This window comes from Dipodomys spectabilis, unplaced genomic scaffold (assembly GCF_019054845.1).
Source record: "Dipodomys spectabilis isolate Male_0828 unplaced genomic scaffold, ASM1905484v1 ptg000095l, whole genome shotgun sequence".
NCBI classification, from domain to species: Eukaryota; Metazoa; Chordata; class Mammalia; order Rodentia; family Heteromyidae; genus Dipodomys; species Dipodomys spectabilis.
In genome coordinates this window covers 46,658,729-46,681,538 of record NW_024870772.1, presented here as the reverse complement: position 1 = coordinate 46,681,538, position 22,810 = coordinate 46,658,729, and the positions used below count along the sequence as shown (strand labels likewise).

At 46.4% G+C, this 22,810-nt stretch overlaps 1 protein-coding gene across 1 annotated transcript in view; it reads right to left on the bottom strand.

The window, feature by feature from the left end:
- Window positions 1-22,810, bottom strand: part of Arhgef26 (Rho guanine nucleotide exchange factor 26) — a 61,645-nt gene that overhangs the window by 26,930 nt on the left and 11,905 nt on the right. The window contains exons 4-6 of the mRNA XM_042685848.1: window positions 14,323-14,379; window positions 11,856-12,016; window positions 630-782 (exon numbers count right to left, since the gene is read on the bottom strand). Of these exons, the coding sequence (XP_042541782.1) occupies window positions 630-782; window positions 11,856-12,016; window positions 14,323-14,379 (371 nt within the window). The remainder of the gene's footprint in view (window positions 1-629; window positions 783-11,855; window positions 12,017-14,322; window positions 14,380-22,810) is intronic.

Here is a 22,810-nt window from a genome sequence, read left to right as displayed (position 1 = left end):
CTAAGGGGGAGAGACAAAATAAGCCAAGGACAGAGACCAGTTGCAAGCCCCTAAGTGCCTAGAGACCAGACTTTCTTCCTCAAACATCTCCATCCTCAAAGTGGTCCTTTAAAACCTCTCTCCCCTGGGGGAAAACTCAGGAGGAACTTAGAAATCTCCTGTTATCACTGTATTTGATTTTGGTACCCTAGGTATTGTACATGCATTTATCTGAATTAGAGAAGGGAAGGGGAACAACAAAATGATGAGACAAAAGACAAACGCGGAACCAATGCAACAATGGTACTCACAAAACACTATGCTGGAAATGATCTGTACAACTTGGGGGGGGGGGGAGAGTGGGAGAAAAATGAGGCAAGGGGTGACAAGTTCGACAAGAAATGTACTCATACCTTACTTATGTAACTGTAACCCCTCTGTCCATCACCTTGACAATGAAATTAGAATTTAAATTAAAAAAAATCTGATTTAGGAGATGAATGAATTGCTGTCTGTGAGCACTGAAGAAGGGTGGAGGCAACACTGACTTGAGTGTGCAAGCGAGCCCCACTCACGGCAGCCCCTGTGAGCATGGAGGAAGGGTGGAGGGAGCACCGACGCGAGTGTGCGAGCAGGGGGCCCCCACTCACAGCAGCCTCTGCAGAGTGCGCTGCTGGTAGACTTCATTAGTGCAGTACTTCACATAGGGGTCAAACGTGGATGCTGTGTGCTTCTCCACAATGTCGCTGATGTCATCGATGATGATGCTATTCTGATGTCTTGCTTCCAACTCTGTAAAGAATCTGAGAAAAACAAAGAGAAGCCTTTATACGCTTCCTTCTATATGCACTAACAGACCTCACACCAGGCTGTAATGGGATACGTAAAATATCAACAATACACAGCATTGACTCAAAAAGAGCGAAAGAAAAAAAAAAGCCTATGAAGGTTTTGTCTAGAGTCAAATCCAGCACACAAACACCTTATTACCTAAAGCTCAAATGGACATTTCTCTCTCTAGGTCCATTTAAAATAAACCAGCCAGGCACTGTTGGCTCACATCTATAGTCCCAGCTACGCATGAGGCCTAGACCAAAGATGGTGGGTCAAAACCAGCCTGGACAGGAAACCCCTCAACACTCCATTTCTAATCAACCAACAAAATTCTGGAATGGAACATTGCTTAAGTGGTAGAGCACCAGCCATGAACAAGAAAGCTGAGTGAGAATGTGAGGCCTCAAGTTCAAATTCTGTCTCCAGGACCTGCCCCCAATAACAAGAATAAACAGCATATGTCACTATTTTCAAGAATACCTTCAATACAGAGAAGGGAGCAGTTCAGGCTGTGTATTTTATTATGCTGGAAAATACATAAGCAAACCACTCTAAGAAAAAACAACTTCAGGGCTGGGAAGTTGGCTCAGTGGTAGAGCGCTTGCCTTGCCTGCCTGAGGCCCTGGGTTCGATTCCTCAGCACCACATAAGCAAAAAGCAAAAAGCCGGAAGTGGCTCTGTGGCTAGAGCGCTAGCCTTGAGCCGAAGAGCTGAGGGACAGAGTTCAGACCCCATGACCGACACCCCCCCCCCCCAAAAAAGAAGAAAACAACTTCAAAATAAATCTAACTCTGCATGTTCTTCCCCTGAAAATAAAAACATTAACGTACATGGTATTTAACTGTTTCCATAGTTTATTTAGATTGAAATTTAGTACAGACAGATAGGTGAACAGCAATTTAGGGTTGACAGATTGGCTATGTGAATGCATCCGCATACATACAGTATATACACATTAATGCATGTGTATATCTCTACATACACATGTTATATACACACATTGTACATGCACAGTAATATATGTATATATCTCTACACACATGTGTTATGTATACACACACTGTACATGCACATTAATGTATTGCATACCTCTACATACATATTATCTATCTTCTCTCTCTATATATACACATATATACATATATGTATATATATATATACGCATATATATATATACATATATATATATATATTATATAAATATATATAAAACCAGTAAGTCAGCGAGTATCCATTTGTAAACCAGAGAGTATCCATTTTTAAACGGGTAAGTATCCATTTGTGGAGATCTAGGTGGTTTCTACCTTCTGACCACAGCTACACTGCTATGATGCCCGTATCTGTTTGAGTCTCTTTTCAGATCTCTGGGGGATAAACGTGGAGACATACAAGGCAGATGATGTCATAATGCCAACAGCCCACGCAGATGAGTCCGGCTGCAGCCGAGGGGCAGGTGCATGCTGGGTGGGGGCTGAGCAGGGGGCTCTCTCTCCCTCTGGGCACTCACATCTGGGCAGCTCACTGTTCGGTCAATGGCATGGCAGAACCAAAGGTGACTACTGGACTTGCAGCCCTGGCTCCTGGCACACATCCCTGGGCCCCTTTGGTGCTGAGGAGGTAGGGGGTGGGGCTTCGTGGGAGGTTCAGGATTGGGCCTGGCAGCCAGACCTGGCAGGCTGGAGCTCAGTTTCTTTCTACTCCCTTCCAAGGCAAAAGAGGGCTGGAGTCATTCACCAAGGGCCTAGGATTCGCCATACCTGTGAACCAACACCTTCTGAAACCTCCTCAGCAGAAGGAGCTGGAGGCCAGCAGGCCCTGGAGGACCTGGGGCTCTGTGGCCCTGAGCACCCCCTCCCTGGCCTCCCTGAGCTGCATGCTTCACCATATAGAGGCAACCGTAAAATACCTCCTGCATTCTGGGAGCTGATCTAGAAAGCAATCAGGCCTTACATACAGGAGGGCAGATGGGGTGGGCAGGACAGAAGTGCAGGGTATTTGGAGGCCCCATGCTTGCTACTGGCTTTGAAGTGAGGGCTGTTTCATGGAACTGAGCTTGTAAACTCCAGGAAGCCGGGCTGGCTCTGTGAAGTTCACCTGAGAACAGTACACATCCAGCTGGCACCTGCTGATCAGTGAGAGGAAAAAATGGAAATATTCATTTGGTGTCAGAGGTGTGGTGACAATGGTAAGACAATGGCAATGGCACAGGGAAGGCCGGGAATCTGCCCCGCAATAAACCCACGTGTTACAGGGCAGGCTGGAGACTGGCTGGTAATAAACCCATGTGGCACAGGGCAGGCCAGGGACTGCAGGGCAAACCTAGGAGAGCAGATGGTGATCTGGGTGACAGGCCACCAGGAGACCAGGATGGCCCGATGGAGCCTGGGCCGCTCTGACTTGTGTAAGGCAGGGTACAGTGCACAAGAGGCACAGGCAGTGGTGAGGGAGACTGCCAGGGTTCCTATGGGTACAATGAGCTAGTGGAGGGTGTGTGGAAAATAACACATCTGTGATGCAAAGACCCACTTTGCCCAGTTCCAGGTGGATAAGCAGATGGTCGGATGGCCAGCTGGATTCTAGAAAAGACCCAGCAGAGGGAAGTTGAAGAAGATGCTACCATGTCTAGCCAAGCACCCCACATGGGCAACAGGCAGGTCTGTAAACCCTTAGTGGGGACAGGGGCGTGGGAGGAACAGGAGAAGCAGGAAGGATGTGCCTGTGTCTGGAAGGAAGGCGGAGAGCCGACATCTGTGAGAACACAGGGAGCTGCACAGGCAGGACCTCCAGCTGCATTTCAGAAATGTGCAAGGTATTTGCAATCTGTTTGTTTGTTTTGGTCCGGTCATGGGGCCTGAACTCTGGGCCTGGACACTGTCCCTCAGCAATTCAGCTCAAGGCTAGTGCCCTACCACACGAGCCACAGCACCACTTCCGTTTTTTTTTTTTTCTTTTTTGCTTATGTGGTGCTGAGGAATTGAACCCAGGGCCTCATGCATGCAAGGCAAGCACTCTCCCACTGAGCCACCTTACCAGCCCTGCAATGTGTTTTAATTCCTCTTGGTTTTCTAATGCAAGTCTTAGGGAAAAGCTCAGTGAAAACAGAAAAAAAAAGAAGCCATTATGAAAAACTACCTTTGGTGAACCACAGTCCACCCAAAGGACGCCCTGCCTCACCAAGGCTCTGGTGGGAGCTGGTGATAGATAACGGTGCCTGCAGCCAGTGGGAGGCCTGGTGTGGGGTCTGTTAGGTATTCTGGTGTTGGTTCCAAACAAACAAACAGCAGCTAATCACAGGAAGAGGACAAGATTAACATTCCTCTCTTGCTCCAATCTCAGGAAGGAGAAGCAGGATCCCAGGGAGCCAGTCTTCAAAGTGGAGAATTCATGCACGCTGTGATCAGAAGGGAACAGGTAAAGGAAGCTGAGATTCTCCAGCTTGAGCATCTGGGTCTCCATGCACAAGGCCTTTGACAAGCCTGGGAAAAGATGTTCCCTCCAGCAGCAAGTACAGGGAGAGAACTGGAGACTAAATAATTATGTATTTATCCTCCTTCTGTTGGAAAGAGTATTTTTAGAGCAACAGATAATCACTAGTATGTATCTCTCAGAAATATGATACAACAGTCTCCACATGTTTTTTTTTAGTTGTGGGGCTTGAGCTCTGGGCCTAGGTACTGTCCCTGAGCTTTTTTGTTCAAAACTAGCACTCTACCACTTTGAACCACAGCTCCACTTCCAGTTTTCTGGTGGTTAACTGGAGATAAGAGTCTCATGTATTTTCCTGCCCAGGCTGTCTTTGAACCGTGATCCTCAGATCTCAGACTCCTGAGTAGCTAAGATTACAGGTATGTGCCACCAGTGCCTGGCTACATCAGTATTTTGATTGCTTAATTAATAAATGAGTAAGATGACATTCTGATATCCTAAATTTATAAGACTACATATCCTGATTACAAGCGTAGTTTTGTGGCTATAAGCTACACATTGGCAGGGAAGACAGACAAGGGAAAAGTACAAGTTCAAAACAGAAGTCTTTCAACATAAGGTCCGGGGTGGCATGGGCAGAAATGAGGTGCCCAGTTCTGATACTGCCCATTTCTTAAATCCCAGCAGACAGGGAGTCTTAAATGAGTCTATCAGATGCTCCAAAAATGCATTACAACATGGCTAAATCTGTGGCACAGCTTTCAACAGCAGCTTCTACAGCAACCTCAAAGAACACTGCTAAGCAAAGTCCACGAGCACACTTATACCAGGCATGCACCTGCACTGCCTCTTCAGCAGGCAGTGCAGCCGGGGTCAAGCTTCGTACTGCAAGGGCAGACCAGCCACTGAGGGCACCCTGGGACATACCGTGTAGGGACACACATTGCACACAGACAGCCCAGAGGCCTTCTCCAAACACCACAGCAGAGGGGGACAGCAAGAAGCAGATAAACACAGCTCCCATTGTGCCCCGTGGGGCATTTGTTCCGATTACTTCTCGGCTGGAAAAGGAATTCCAGTGCTCTCCTGATACAGAGACAGCTTTTCTCACTACAAAGCGACTTTTGTCTGAGTCCCCCACAAATGACCAGGTCAGTCTTAGCCAATCTTGACATTTCTATGGACTCTTTCCATCAAATTTTTTTCCAAGTCGAAATCATTTCCTGAAGCCCTTTGAAATCCAAGGAAAACATTGTATAGACAAAATATCTGTTAAGCTCTTTTACATGCCACTCACCATCCACACTCCTCAGGATATTTTACTGTAACTGTATTTTAAAGAGGAGGCAGGATGGTTAAACATTATAGAGAATGATCACAGTAAATGCTGAACTTATACTTAACACAGTATTTCATTTGCCTTCTCAGAATACAGAGAGTGACCTCAGAAGTTTTAAAGAACATAGTATTTTCACATCCTTCACAAAAAATTCAATTTTGATAAAGACAGTTTGGTGCTTAAATTACCACCTAAGCGTCAAGGGATTCTTTCACTTAGTCTTGAGAAAAGACGTGCAAATGTTTCTTCCAAAGTCTATTTGGGAGGCATCAAATTTTTTTCAGACCAAGAGATGGAAACCTATCAACTGAGGTCAGTGCCTTCTTGATGCAGAATTCATCATCAGAGCACTGGACAAGACAAGCAGCTTAAGGAATTGGACATAAATCATTTAGGTATTTTTTAACCAGACGGGTTATGAACTGTGGGGCACAGGCTGGTCTGCAAAAATGGAGAGAGATTCCAGACTGCTTGTGATGAAGCCATGGGACAGCAGCCCTGCTCTGTGTGCCAGGGAAACCAGGAGATACACACTCTGAGATGCTCACAGAAAACAAGATACTCTTGCCACCCCATTTGAGGTCAACGACATTCCAACAGGAGTCGTCAATATGTGACTCTGGTGAAAGCAACTTCTATTAATTTTCCAGAGATGTAATTCCTAGCTGAACCCTAAAGTGACATTGAGATCCTTAGACTAAACTCTTCTCTGCGTTTAAAATATTATACATGAGCTAATCAGGAAGCTGAGATCTAAGGATCTGAGATCTGTGGTTCAAAGCCAGCCCCACTAGACAAATCAGTGAGACCCTTATCTCCAACTAACCAGTAAAAAGTTGGAAGTGGAGCGGTGGCTCAACTGGTAGAGTGCCAGTAAAAAGCCAAGCAGGAGCCTGAGGCCTTGAGTTCAAGCCCTTGTGCTTGCTCTTGCACATGTGCATGTGTGCATGCACACACACAAAATTAAACTGTACACACATGTGTCTGGACAAACAGTCTCTGGTGAATGCATTCTGAAGCATCAAACCCCACAAGTTTCAATCCCACTGAAGCAAACTTCAAGCAAAGCCATAAAATTGGCCTGGGCCAAAGTCTCCTTACCGAAAATGGGACACATTGCTTTCTCCCAATCCTGGGAGGAGTTAAATCCAACAGAATAACAATAATGCTTAGAAAAACACAGAATCATTAGAAATAACACGCCATGACAGGGAGGCCATGGCTGGACCCTAAAGAACTTGCTTTAGAAACTTCATTCACCACCTTCTTCCTCGTGCTAAATCAAGGGCTTGAGGTTGGCCAGGCCACTGTGTGTACATGAAGGCTTTCCCCAGGTAGAAACGCTGTGTGTACATGAAGGCTTTCCCCAGGCAGGAACGCTGTGTGCACATGAAGGCTTTCCCCAGGCAAGAAGGCTGTGTGTACATGAAGGCTTTCCCCAGGCAGGAACACTGTGTGGTCCTGCTCCCTTCACTCATGACTGGCAGAGTCAGAAACCCATGGAATTGTTGAAAGCCCACAGTTGAAACACAATGTAGATGGAATACTGCAACCAAACTCCACCCATGGCTCCTTTTTCCACGGATTTCTGCTTTGGCTTAAGACTGGGAATGTCTAGTGACTTCGCTTGGTAAGACTTGGGTCTGTGAATACCCATTGGGTTTACTTTTAGATTTATAGGCACATTCTAATTCTTACAAATGGGGGAAGGCTTGCAACCTATGTTTCTTTAGGTCTGGCTTACTTTGCTTAATGTAATTTTTTTTCCAAGTCTTTCCATTTCCTTATGAATAGGGCAGTACCATTCTTTCTGATGGAAGCACAGAATTCCATTGTGTATGTACACCACATTTTCTTGATCCATTCATCCACTGAGGGGCATTTGGGTTGATTCTATATCTTAGCTGTGGTAAACAATGCTGCCGTGAACATGGTTGTGCTGGTAGCTTTAGTGTGTCCTCATTTGTGGTCATTTGGATAAATGCCTGGGAGTGGGATTTTCTTTTCTTTTCTCTTTCTGCTGGTCTTGGAGTTTGAATGCGGGCCCAGGTTTTGTCTCTGAGCTGCTTTTGCTCAAGAATGACACCCTGTCCCGAGGCACAGCTCCGCTCTTGGCTTTTTTGGTGGTTAACTGGAGATAAGAGTCTCCCAGACTGTCCTGCCTGGGCTGGCTCTGAACACTGATCCTCAGTTCTCAGCCTCATACGTAGCTAGGATTACAGGTATGAGCCACTGGCACCTGGCTTGCTGTTTATTTGTGTATCATTTGTGCAAAGGGGTTTCTCCATGGCATTTTTTGGCATTTTGTATGTGCACACTTTATCATTTAGTCAGATTAGCCTCTTCTGTTGCTCTAACCCTTGCCCATCGCCCAGCGGCTGGCAGGGAGTGTCCCTATGCACCTTCTTACACAGACATTATGGGCCGTGATGAACCTATTTGTTGTTAAAAAGGTACCAAATACTCCTATTTTCACTTCACATGACCAGGCCTGTCCAGTGGTTAAGGGACAGAGATCATGCAGCATGGAATTCTTCATGTGAGATGGGGGTAGGAGGTCGAGAACAGGTGAGGTAGCAGCAGTGACCCAGGGCTGACCCAGGACACAAAGACTGTCCAAGCGTTGGGTGGAGCCATGCCTGTGCCATGGGAGAGTGGTGAGTTCTGCCCTCCGCACCCCATAGAATCGCAGACCACCTTGGTGTCTGCAGGATTCCAGCTGCCTTCCCACCATCTTGACTCACTCTCGGTGCCAGGCCAGGACACAGAGACAGAACATGAGCCTGTCAGCCACAGAGCAGACCTCCACAGCGGAAGGATGGGAGGCCGATCCCGGTCCTAAGCAGGTTTTGGTCTCCTCCATCTAATGCCCGGAGAGTCACTGGGGCAAAGAGCCCCAGGGTAAATGCCCGTCGCTACCACCACACTTAACCCATGCCACACCACCCAGACCCACAGCAACAACAATACTGCTGGGACCAAACCCACGTCCCAGCTCCAGTTTCCTGGAGTTCTCATATTCTTCCTTTCACTGAATGCTTCTGCTTTTCACCAAGGCCTCAGGCATCCATGTTCCAAAGATCTTTCCAGTCCAGTTCTTCCTCCCTTAGGGAACGCTGGCAGGACCCCGGAAGTACTGGCTATTTCTCTCATGGCCTCACATCCCTAGCACCTCCCTCCAATGCTAGCCCTGCTCTGTCTTAAGTGCCCACACACCAGCCCTCTTACTGCCATGTCCTCTAAGTGCCCACACACCAGCCCCTGATTACTGAATGAATGTCTCCACATTAGCAATAGTGAAATCCTTCAGTAAAATGAGAGGACGCCATCTGTTTTCTTGTCTCTTGGTTCTGGTTCTGGTCGGGGCCCTTGCACCTTCCCCTGCAGCATGAACCAAGCCTGCCCTGTGGGAGGAAATGCCCCGGCCTGGAATGATTTGCACACAAGCTGGGTGTGTACCTTCAGCCACTCATGGCCCCAGAGGACCACCAACCACAGGACCGCCAGCTGGAATGTTCAAGAAAAGGAGGCTCCATAAGTGTTGACAGAAAGAATGCTTTATAAAGAAGAAAAGAATTTGGTAGGAACATTCCACTGATAAACACACACCCAGAAGCAGTGATCTCTGTTCCTGCAAGGACCTCTTGGTATTATTTACTGGCAACTATGAAAGCCCTGGGCCCTTGGACCTCGAGAGCCCTTGTTAACCTGGATGTGCAGAATGTTCAGACAACTGCACTGAATACGCCACAGCCCAGCTGCAACGGAAAGAAGAGTGTTCTTCAAGGCAGTTTCCACTTGCGAGCCACCCCTGTGCCACGTGTAGTGGCACAAGCCTCTAATGCCAGCACTTGGGAGGCCAAGGCAGGGGAATGACATGAGTTCAGGGGCAGCTGGGCTGCACAGAGACCCTGTCCCCACAGAAGGAAAAGCCACGCTTGGCTCCACAAGCAGGCATGTCTGTACTAGGCCACAAAACGAGTCTGACAAGTATTCTGATGACTGAATTTTACAAAGGCAGTGTATGAACTGTTTCAAATAAGCCATATAATGTAACTTACACTGACAAGATTGTCCAGTGAAGCTGGACGCCCTTGGCTGGAAGATAACAAAAGCTACACACCACAGGCAGCTACCCAAAGTAAAGCATTTCAAGTAAAAACAAAACAGCAGTGTAAAGGATACAGATACTTCTGGCTTTATCTTTTAATGGAAACTCAGAAGTCTATGGAAAATATACAGTAATATCCAGAATAGCTGGAGAGTCTTGCATATTTTATAAAAGACTTCTCAGAAGGGTGAGAGCTGGAGGACTATGGTATGAGGCCAACCCCTGTATCAAAGTCCAAGAGACTCCCTCTCTAGTTAGCCAGCATAAAGCTGAGTTGGGGGCTGGGAAGGTGGCTCAGTGGTAGAGCGCTTGCCTTGCATGCATGAGGCCCTGGGTTCGATTCCTCAGCACCATATAAGCAAAAAGAAAAAAAGCCGGAAGTGGTGCTGTGACTCAAGTGGTAGAGCACTAGCCTTGAGCTGAAGAGCTGAGGGATAGCGCCCAGGCCCAGAGCTCAGCTCCTACGACCGGACCCCAAAAAATAAAAAAAAATAAAAAAAATAAAGCTGAGTTGGGGGTGTGGCTCAAGTGGTAGGGCATAGCCAAGCAAGCAAGATGAGCAAGATGAACCCTAAGATCAAACCCAGTATGTGATAGATATGAATTTAAAGAAGGCTGAGAAAACTTGTGTGGATTTGATTTCCACTTCTCTACGAAAGGGAGTAGATACAAAACTCCATTTATATGTGCTCACCCTGAAGACAGAGACAAACCTTGTTGAGATTGGTTACGTGAGGAAGGAGCAACTGTAAGAACTAGACTACTTTTCTGTAAGAATTGTTAAGTTCTTTGGAGTTTCAATTGATATGTAAAATTGCTCATATTTACCCTTTATGTTTGTATAAGTTTGGAATATCTATCAGCTTCTTTGAACATGTCTTGTTTTGCAGATTTGAATTTGTTTTACTTTGTCTGGCTTTCTATTGAAACTAAGTCTTTAAACACTCCTGTACACCAAAGACAGCAGAGAGGTGGTGCACGTCCAGGCCTAAAGAGGGAGCCTTCACAACCTGAAATGTAACATAGCAAGAAAATGGCCAGAGATGATTGAGATTGAAACTCGAGCATTGATATGTAAGATGACTTGCACTTTGCCATAGGTTATACTAGTAGTCGAAGGTTCATTTCCCTTCACAGAAATAGGCCAGCTGATAAGTGAACAAACAGGGATGAACTCGAGTGACAACATTTTGCAATCCTTAATGAACTCATAGATCTGACATCGATCACCAGCAGTACACTGGGCCTCCTGGGTGCAGCTATAGCACATACAGCCTCGGGTCCTCAATAAATGCACAGTGAAACAATCTGAAAATGGAATGAGAAACTATGGCACAGGTGTGCCATGACCTGTGAGACTGTGCCGGAAAAGTAAAGGGAGAGCTGGGCTTGCAGTATGCCACTATGTATATAAAAAGGTGTACTTTCTTATATAATCATAAACTATCTAAAAAGATAAGCAGGAAAGAAAATGCTTGCTCCCGTTGTTTTCCAGGTGGCCAATACACTGTACACAAAGGGATTTTTACAACAGAACCTCTGGATCTTGGAATTTTAAAACAAGTGCCACTATTATTCCCCTATACACAAATCAATCAAATAAAATCATGAATGATCATACCTAACAAAATGAATTGTCCGATCCTAATATAGTGTCAACAGAGAGTACTTAAGTATTTATGAGAAAAACATCATGCATGCACACTTGGAAATATTTAAGCAAAAAGAGAAGAGAAGCAAATTCAAAATAATTGTTCATACAATTTTGAATACATGACCAAGTACCATTTTATCTACTTTTCATGAGAAAATATGAAGCACAAAAGGAATGCAAGAAAAATAAAGTACTATCATATTCTGGTGATTATCTAGAATTCATATTCCTGATGCATACTGGCCACTGTTAGTCATTTACTAACATGGACAGAACCCCAGAGCAGAACCAACCAAGGGTATCATGGACATTATCAGAAGGAAGAGAGTGAGTGGATGTGGGAAGAGAAGGGAGAAACATCAGGTGGCCCATAACTAAGGGCTCTGTTCACCAGCAACTCAACCCAGCCTTACAGTTCACTTCCAGGAATGAGAACCACAGCTGGATGACCAATGGATGTGAACTTTACAAGCCCATCTCCTTTAGCAATAACCCAGGTGCTGGTCACTTACTTTCTGCTTGCCTCGCAGACGTCTGAAATATTGGAGAAGAGATGGTGTCTCTCAGTTTTGGTCATGGTGTCACTCAGCTCTTTAGAATTCTTAAACATTCGTATCAAGATTTCCAGGCTGAGAAGGTAAGAATGTTCAGAGGAGATGACTTCAAAGATTGCCTGGCAAGAAGGAAGGGAACATAAATGTCTTATTATTCAATTGAAGGACTAAGTAGTGTGCTTTCTGGGCTGCAAGAATAGCATATTATCTTAAGAAGCACAAAAAAGGCATTCAGAAAAATATATTTCCAAAATACTGTCTTTATAGAAAAGATATATTCTAAACCTTGAGAAACTGTCAGTCTATTGTATAGATGCTTTTAAAGAGGAGAGAAAAAGAGTATGGCCAGCTCTGTATTCTGAGGTCTGGCCTTTACCGAGTAGAGTTGTGGCAGGAAGTCAGGCATGTCATAAAATCTCAGGGTTAACCTCCAGGTCACCACTCAGCCCTGCCACCAAAGCACACTGCCGTGGGGTCTGTCAGGGCCAAGAGTGTCACACATCTATCCCCTTGCTCTTTCTTGCCTTGTGTGTGTTCAGGAGTGTCACACAGCTGCCCCCTTGCTCTTTCTTGCCTTGTGTGTGTTCAGCAGTGTCACACAGCTGTCCCCTTGCTCCCGCCTTGTGTGTGTTCAGCAGTGTCACACATCTGTCCCCTTGCTCTTTCTTGCCTTGTGTGTGTTCAGCAGTGTCACACAGCTGTCCCCTTGCTCTTTCTTGCCTTGTGTGTGTTCAGCAGTGTCACACATCTGTCCCCTTGCTCTTTCTTGCCTTGTGTGTGTTCAGCAGTGTCACACAGCTGTCCCCTTGCTCTTTCTTGCCTTGTGTGTGTTCAGCAGTGTCACACAGCTGTGCCCTTGCTCCCGCCTTGTGTGTGTTCAGCAGTGTCACACATCTGTCCCCTTGCTCTTTCTTGCCTTGTGTGTGTTCAGCAGTGTCACACAGCTGTCCCCTTGCTCCAGCCTTGTGCGTGTGCTTTCTCTCTTTGTATTTTAACCCGGCTGGCCTGCAGTCAGGAACAGCAAACACTCTGGTACAACTGGACCTGCTCACAAAGGCTCTCCCCAGCCACAGGAATTCTTTTCTCCACACTCAGGCTATGAAATCACTCCGTTCAGTCAGGCAGCCTCCCTGCCCTCAGCGTCTCAAGAAGGAGCAAGGCCCCTCTGCGGGTGCCTTTAGTGTCAGGCCCACAGTGGTTTCACTGATAAGGGGACTGGTGAAATGCCAGCTCTGTCTGTGGACAGACAGATACCAACGCCCTGCATGAGGAATGCATCTAACTTCTTAACTACATCTAATTTGGATTCCCCAAGAACAGCAGCGCAGGGAGCACTCTCCTGGCTGGTGGGTAGCACCCTTGCAGGCCTGAGACTCGGGGTCATCTTCGGATCCCTCACTGACCACCACCCCACTGACCTCTAGGGCTCCTGCCTGTGAACCCTGACCCCTAAAGCAGGGAGGAGGCTGGAGGCACAGATCAGGGGAGGCCTACCTCCCTATGGGTGGGCTGTCTCTTGGGCCTCAGGGCAGCAATGCTAACCTCAGCACTCAGCTCCCCTCTTTCTTTGTGAGCTATTAGAAACCTGGGTCATACAGGTGCTGGTCTAGCCCTCAGCTGTGCCGCAGGTGCCCTAACTGTCTGAAGAGTAAATACCGAGACCTTAGTCTCACTCTGTCAGCACCATTCACCCAAGAAATACTAGGTGACTAAAGTCCTTCCTTCCTGACCAAAAATCATGGATGTCAGGCAGTTCGTGGATACAAAGGCCTTCAAATATTTCCAGCAGCAAAAGCTTTTATCTTTTATAATCAAAGCCAAGATACAAAGACTGACACCTCCTTCTCTACTAAAAAGACTGGATGAATTACACAGAATAGTCCCCACGCAAAAGTGAATAAATGGTCATTCCAATAGAGCAAGTTTAATGTGATAATTGCTAAAATATCCTGTAATAGAGACATTAAAAGCAAATCAGGTTGGAACTCCTCAAAGAGCTAGGCAGGAATAGACAGGACTGATGAAGTCAGATTGGAGGTTATTATTTTTTGTATGGTAAATCTGAACATTTTTAGGATATAACAGAAATTGATAATTCCAAACTGATATGACTTAAAAGAACAGTAGTGTTTGAATGGCCTTAGGACCTTGGAGAAGTTCTTCAATTTGTCCACAAAGAGAGAGAAATGTGTATGCCACAATGTCAACAAAAAGGAAGAAGTTACTATCCACCATCCACCACCCAGGAAATAGATACAGAACCTAAGAGGTGATGTTTACAGAATGGAAAACTACACAGTGGTTGGAACAAATGATTAGATGAACAAACACTGGCATGGGTAAATCTCAGAAGGAATGTTGGATAAAAAAAGCAGAGCATTATGCACAGAGCTGCATCACACGGGAGCTGTAAGTGGGGCCATACCTCTTGTCTTTTTCTTTCCTCCTGGCTCACTGTCTGCGACAACCCATTTCTTTTCACCTGGAAGAAAAAACAAAATCAAGTTGAACCCACTGACTTGTGACATTTTTACACAGGCCAAAGCTTACCTCTGCTTGTCGAGAAGGAATTAAGGACTAGAGGCATGGCTCAACAGTAGAACACCTGCCTAGCAAGCTGGAGAACCTTAGTTCAAATCCCCACAGTGCCAAAAAAAAGGAAAGAAATTATTCAAGATATTGAGATAGACACATATTAATTTTTGGTCCTCAAAGCTCTCAATTAACAATAAATCCTGTTAATAAATTGCCATCGTTAACAAAGAATAGACAAGTGTTTAGAACACAATCCTTTCAAGCCCGATTTTTGTGGTTACAGTCTTGGGCTACCTACAAAATACAAATCAAGTTAACCTCCCAAATCAAAATTGAAGGAATCTGATACTAAAGAAAGGGAAATGATGGCCCTGAGATTTTACAGTCCAGCATTACACAAATGTCACTTAACCCTATTTCCTACCAAGACACCAATGGAATGCCAGTGCTTCTGAGAGAAACCTGGTCCAACAAGAAAACAAACTCTCCCCCATTTCAACATGGGAAGCCTTGTGACACACTTAACTTCCTTTCACTGTGTTTAAGCTTGACCAATAAAGAGTTCAATCTGATATTGTTTGAAACAGTAACAGAACCTTCAAGACTGACAAACACCAGCACATACGAGGAACCAAATTCCACTACTCAGAACTGAGTCTTGAAATGCTCATCTCAGCTAATCACCATGCTTTCCTTCATTTGACTACTGCAGACCCCAGAATGTGGGGTGATCCAGGGACTCTAGGGACTGGCTCTGTTCCACTTCTGGCACATGCGACAGACATCTGTGTTTCCCAGCCAAGGATGAAATAAGCAAGCCACCGATAAGTAAGTACTCAGAAAGCCCGCATAGAGCCCAGTGTGCTCCTCCCAGTCAGCACTGAAACAATGGCTTTCAAACTTCTTTTACTTCCTAAACATTTTTTTAAAATAAAAACAATCCCAAGGCATTTATTTATTTATTTATCATCTGATGATAACACTAACAACGGGGCTCATCAAACAATATAGTTACTTAGAGGAGCCCTGCCCACCCCACAGAGACATGAGAGGGGAGAGAGAGGTCCCTCCCTGCAGGGACAGGGCCAGACCACCTGTACAGAAGTGGAGGGGCTGGAGGGCGGAGTCCTGAGACCACACCCAGTTCTGCAGGGCCTCCATGAAGCCCCAGCACCACACATGCCCATCTGAGGACCAGCGTGCATGAGTCTAGGGCACGGGTCTGGGCTTCTGCCCTGTTGTGGAAATTGAATACAATCACACAATTGTCTCTAGTTTGTTTTGGAAAACAAGTTAGAAAGCAATTGGTAGAAAGAGTCCTAAAGCAATCACGTACTGAGCATTTTTTGGACACCAGAAAATGTGTTAAATGTTCCATTTCATGCTCCTTTCCATTGCATCAAAATGCAGCCTTCTTTCCTTCCCTTTCCCCTCCCTCCTTCCATCCCTCTTTCCTTCCTTCCTTCCTTCCCCCAACTCTCTCCTTCTCTCCCTCTCCCTCCTTTTCTCTTGGCAGTACTGGAAAGGCTCTCGCTGGCTCGGCTGGGAAGGTACTGCTGAGCCACAGCTCCAGCCCTGGTTCTCACTGGTTCCTTTCAGGACAGGGCTCCACCACCTTTCCCACATGGGTGTGAGATCCCCCTACAGTGGGAGTACCACATTGCTGGGATGACAGGGGGACTAGTGTCCAGTTTCCATTCTTGTGGACTTCTCGCCCTGATGTGGCCTGCTACTTTGAGTCTCTGAATCTCAGCCTCCTGTGTGGCTTGGGAAGACAGTTGCACCATGTCCAGCTATGTATTAAGACAGATGTCCCAAAATCTCTTCTTCCCTCCCTGGACTGGCCTTGAACCACTGTCCTCCCCTTCTCAGTCTCCCAAGTGACTGGGATTACATCAACACCTGGCTTAGGCCATGCTTTTGTGTGTGTGGGGGTGGGGGGGCAGTGCTGTTCTGGGGCTTGAACTCATGGCCTGGGAGCTGTCCCTGAGCTTCTCTGATTAAAGCTAGTGCTCTACCACTTGAGACACAGCTCCACTTCCAGCTTTTTTAGTAGTTACTTAGAGGAAAGTCTTATGAATTTTCCTGCTTGGGCAGCTTCAAACTGTGATCCTCAGATCTCATCCTCCTAAGTAGTTAGGATCACTGGTGTGAGCCACCACTGCCCAGCTGGGCCATGCTTTTTATCCTACTACAGGAGTTAGGAACTCCTGGTTGGGCTTCCATCACTAGGCCCTTACTCCTGCTGGATCAGGGCCAATATGTTACACTTTTGGTGGGGGGGGTGGAGGGGATGGAGGAGGGTACATTTATATCATGGAATGTTCTTAGCCTTACCACCCTGCTGACCCCGAGCCAGCCTGTCAGCACTCACTCAGGGCACAAAGCCTTCTTTTTATCTGTGTTTCAATAAGGGAGGAGACTGGCCAGATGCACCAAAGCCTTCAGCGCTCCATCTGCTGAACCTCAGCGGGAATTTCAAAGGATTTCCTGCCTGGTGCACAGTCCTGTGCCAAGCCCAGCATTTCTGCAGGTGAGATCATGAGCAGGACTTCCTGCACCACTGGCTTCCCTGCCCATGGGGCACAGGTCTGGAAGGCTCCTGGGGAGAAGGATGGAATATCTGTGCCGAGAGACCTGCCAAGGTCACAGCTGGTCCCCCTGGGGTCAGGGGTCCCATCCTGGCACCATAGGTCCGACCTCAGCTAAGGGGCTGCTGCTCTGAAGGGAAGAGAGGTACTTTTGAGAAAGGTAAAATAGCTATGCCTAGAACTATCACTACCAGCACTAACTCAACAAAGGCTAAAAAAAATTCTACTAGCCTAACTCCTGTAGCCTATGCGCAATCATTGTAACAGGGAAAGAAGAGGCTCAGGGAACGTTGTTGAGTCCTGACTAAGGAATCTAAGCGGGAGCTGGAAGGTGGCAGCTGGAGTTAGGACAAGGCAGTCCCTCATGCCTGCCCCTCACCGCTGCCGTGTCCCCCAGCGGCCTGGACAGAACAGGTGCTGACTGCTTCCACCAGAGAGCTAGCGCCATCACCTCCTTCCACAACGTCTGGAGGTACAGGTGACAAGAGTCAGATGAGGGGAGGGACTGTGACCAGACCAAGGAGAAAAAGAGTCATCCGCTGGACACTCTCAGGAAGCAGTAGAGACAGAGAACAGAAACAAAGAATATAACAGAACTACCTCAAGCAGAGATGGACTGAGAGCGAGGGAGGAAGGAGAGACAGAGGAAGAAAGGGAGGAGAAAGGAAAAGACAGACAGTAGAGGGAGGAATGAAGAGGAGAGAGAGAGAAGCCAAGAAATGGGAATGAAACAGCACAACCTCAGGGGGAGAAAAAAGGGGGAAGAAAAAGAACATATACAATTATTTTCATACCAAATACCTCTTTTCCTTTGTTAAACAAGGACACTTTCTCATTCAAAATGGTGGCATTATCAGTAAACTTAATTCAAAGTCACTTGAAGACACAAGGTGAGTTTGGACACAAAGTGTCCAAAATGTTTTATCTGAACAGTTTCAAGACATATATGCTTTTGGCATCTTGCAAACATTTGCTCAGATGGTCTGAAGGACATCCAGTCCAGGTTATCACATGCCCTCCAGGTGTCATAGAGAGAAAACAAGCCAGCAGCCACTCAGACCTGGGGTCCAATGTGGAGGGAAGGAAAGGCTTCCCACAGGGAGACTCAACCGCCATTTCTTACACATTCATTTCAGACTCCAGCTGGGCTCAAATGAACTCAGACAGCCAAACAACCCAGCTTGAACTTTCTTATTCCTCATTGGATTAAATTTAATTTCAAATGTCATCAGTAAGTAGGATTGCGCTTGGGCATGGTGCTTAGCCTGTAAGCTCAGTTACTCAAGAGAAGGAAAACAGGAGGGACCAGATAGAAAGCTAATGAGACACCCAAATCATCCTCAATCAATAAACTGGATTCCGTGGTTTACATCTGTAACCTCAGGTACTCTAGAGGGGAAGACTGGAAGAATCATGATTGGCAGTAAGTCAGGGAAAAATATGTGAGACCCTATCTTAAAAAAAATAATAGAGTGAACGGAGCTGGGGCTCATTGGTGGACCATCTTGGGAAGCAAGAGGCCTTGAGTTCAAACCCTAGAACCCCCCGAATTAAAAGGCAGAACTGAAAATTTAGAATAATAAAGCACTGAAGCCCAGATTCAGTTTGGGGCTCTTGACTTTATACAATCTGACTAATTCATGAAACAGCAGACTCTAGACCAAATTGAATCCACATTAGTATCTAACACTTCAAGTAATAATTACTCCAAATAAAAGGATAGAATATGCAGGACTCCAGTTCTGACCTATTTAACATATGGAAGTGTTTATGTGGCTTGTTAAGATATGAACTTAAGGAGTACATGCAGCTGTTACAGAAGTTCTAAATTCACAACCATAAATTGTACAGTCACCACCACAGAATTACAGTGATCTATATATTCTACATCTGAAAGAGACAGAAATTAGCATCTAAACTTAATGAAGAATGCTTTCAGCTACATCTATACATCAGATAATGTGTAGTTATTTCCAAAAACGCAACTAATAAAACTTGTAAGACGATAAATGTCCTCATGCATAGTTCATCTAGAACACATGCTAGCTTCCTTCTCGGCACCTTGTTCTGTGGTCTGAATGCTGGTATTACCCCCATGCTCGGATGCTGAAACCCTAACCTCCAAGCTGGTGGGGAATGACTCCCATGAAGATAGATTCTTCCTCACTGAGATCAATGCCCTTATAAAACAGCCCCCTGGGAGACCATGCACAACAGTGGAGAACGTCCATCTATGAGGCAGAAAGCAATACCAAACACCAGGCTCTAGCTCTACCTTGATCTGAACCCCAGCTGTCTGTCCAGTTAGCATTGGGACTTCTGCAGCAGAAGCCTCCCCAGACCGCCCTGGGAGGGCCAGCACCGTCCCACCCAGGGTCAGCAGGAAATCCAGACTTTGCTCAGGGTTCTTTGGCCCTGACAGAACAGGTCAGGAGCTAGGCCATAGAAGTGCCATGCGGAATCCTGCCATGGCCACTCTCAGGGATGGGATACTGCCTGTGCAGAGCCCATCCTGCTGGGGAGAGGCTAGGGTGAGAGCCCTTGCCCCGACTCCAGCGGCTCACCCGTCCCTGCAAAGCATACATATGCTCCTGCCCACTCTCTCCATCCCTGTGAAGCATGCACGTGCTCCTGCCCTCTCTCTCACAGTACAACCTGACAGTGTTTCTGGACAACAGTCTTCTGAGTGCAGAGATAGTGAGAGGACCCACAGTGGCTGCCACCCAAGACTCAAATGCAGCTGGTTAAAACAGGTACATACAGGTAAATACAAGGAGAGATTACACTGGCAAACCACCACCTACACTGGACGCCCAGCAGAGTGAAGCTCTTTAAGTTTCTACAGTTCATTCACTTGCTGTGACTAGGCTGATTATGCCTGCCTCATGGCGATTCTCAGCATGAGTCCACAGAGGAAGAGACTGCAAAGTAGAATTGCACGCCAGCTCAGCATCACTCCCGGCTCCTGCCACAGAACCCACGCCCCACAGCCACCTCAGGTGAGGAAAACCTGGAATTCCTTCCCTGAAGGTCTACCCATGGGGATGATCAGATGGCCTCTGAAGTTCTGAAAGAGAAGAAGCTGTCTTCTAGAACAGACACCAGGGGCTCGCTCCAGCCCATCTTATCCATAGAGTGGGATGCAGAGACACTGCTTGGCTTAGCTCTGAGCCACCCAGACAGCTCTTTCAGAGGGACAGCACACAGCTCACTGTGCATAGACCAGATGGGAATGGAGCCACTTTGTGGCAGAGGAGTGTGAGGAGAGGAGGGGCAGGCAGGGAAGGAAAGGACAGGAGGAGAGAGAAGGAAGGTAGAAGAAAAGAAGAATGAAGGGAGGGAGGGTGGGAAAGAAGGGGGATTATAAGAGCATTTAATAAAGTCTTACCCCATTTTATTTAAAAGTAAGTCAAGTAACAAGCCAGTGACTTCCTAATTCATCTGCTCAAAACACTGGTCTGACTGTCCACTTTTTATTGTATAATTCTCCTGGAAGTTCTTGAGTCTCAAGAGGCAGCAAGCACAGGTCCCAAGCAGGGAACATCAGGCTATGGGAAGGACAGTGAGACCGTCCAAGCAGCTTGGCGTTCTTCCTGACTTGTGTCTCATAGGCAGAGCCCAGGCTTCTAGAGGAGCTGAAAATACAAGTAGGGCAGAGGGATGGCCAAGGGTGAAGTGCTGGGCTTAGAGGGGTCCGGGAGGTAGGCGAGACAGGAAGCGTTCCCTACTCCCCCAGAGTTGGCCTCCGAGACTGCCAAGCCCTGACTCTTTGACTCTCACTTATCTCCCAAGCTTCCCTGTGTCCAATGCTAACCACGCAGAGACACTGACTTTCCAGTCACTGCACCTCTGAATCCTGTAAACAAGTCCCATCCCTTACAAATGAAAAGTCTGTCCTTCAAAGCCAGGTCTTTAGCCTACCTAGCCAAGACCACAGCACAGACTCCTGAGCCTTCTCCAAACCTACCAAGCTGCAATCTGTAACTACCCTACACTAAGCCCACCCCTCACCCCCCAGTCCCCCAAACTGCATGCATCCCTCTGGGTTCCTGGGCACTGCTGGAGTGAGGGCTTATTTTCTTAAGAGTTATAAATCAAACTGTCAACAGTGATTGGAGGGGTAGAGGTCCAACTAGACTTTCTTCTTTTTATCTATTGATATTTCCAGGCTTTACTCTTACAAACATGTCCTGGCTTTGAAAGAATCACTTTCACTAACATAAAATGTACTTCAACATCCTCCCTCTGAAAAGAAAAAAAAAGCCAAGTAGAATTGTCTAAACATAAACTGTAATTTTTGCGTTGCTTTGCTGTGGCCTGAAGGGAAGCCAGTGAGGAGAGGGGGCCACCAGCCGATAGAAGAAAGAGAGACACTGAGGTCAAGGGAGAAATGCAAAAGATTCTGGGTCAAGTCCAAGCTGAGCAAATGCTTATGAGGCCGTGCTGAAAACCAGAGATGACTGACAGCCAGAAGCATGAGAGAGAAGAGAAGGGAGACCAGGAAAGGCTCGCACAACTGGGCAGGATGCCGTGACAAGTTTCTATGTGGTGGCAGGTGGATAGGAATGGCAGGCCCACCCCCCCCAAACAAATGATCATTTAGAACAGCACAGGTTGCTATAAAAATTCAACGTGAACAAACCTGTTTCAGAAAAATGGATGATAAAAAAACAATGGCATGCATTAGATGTACAAATGTACAATGATTTGCTTGGGCAGGTATGATGTCATTGTACGGATACCTGGAAAACTGGCACAGAGTTACCTTTCTTCTTCTACTTACCTACATTTCAGACTTTATTCACAGCACTCAAACCTGTGCTGGTTTTGTGCCCACTGTCATTGGCCAACGGGGCTGGTCATATCCTTCAAAAAGCACTCTCCTGACCTTTACGCTCTCTGATCTCTGTGTCACTCGCTGGCATTCTAAACAGAAGCATTTTACATGCCTTATTTGTTTTGTTTCCTCAGCCACATTCTGGAGTATAGGTTGGGTTTAGGCCCATGGCTTTTCCTACATTGAATACCATGTAGTAGAAAACAGGCAGTATCAGATACAAGCATTTTTCAAACTACAAGTTATTACCTTTTAATGAATAAGACAATAAAGTCATGAATCTCTAATCATTGTCTATTAAAGTAACAAAAGGAACAGAATAGAGAATACCACAATAAATTCCCAGTACGGAGGACAACTTCTGCTTTGTCTAATTCTTACTATACACACACACCACTCACACACGAGTTGTAATACAAGATGAAATATATTTCTCAGTCACTAAAACAGACCACTGTTGCAATGCCCATTCTGCATGCAAATTGGCACCAGACATATTCTGTCAGTCATGTCATTTAACCCACTCTCAGAGTGGGTAACTCTGAGAACAGGGAGTCACATTACCCACATCTTCTGTAGAAGAAACTGCCCACTGCAGCCACACTTCAGTACATGAAACATCATAAAGCCAAAACTGAGCAGAGTAGAGCTCATCAGACACCTTCCCACGTTCCAGTGACTAGTCCAGGGTGAAATGTGGCTGATCCATTATGATTCACTCTCTAGACTCTAAATGGGCAAGTTCTACCTGCAAGCTGAAAAAAGAACATGAGAGAAGGCCAGGGCTATGCCAGCCAGTGTCAGGTCTAAGCCATGCCACAGCAACTCCGAATGCACAGGAGAAGGATAGGCACACTAAGCCAGCTCGTGAGGAGACAAGACTGTCAACAGCAGTCACTTGGCTGGCGGAGATCCAAGCAAAACATGGAGCCTGATCTTCCAGAGCCCTG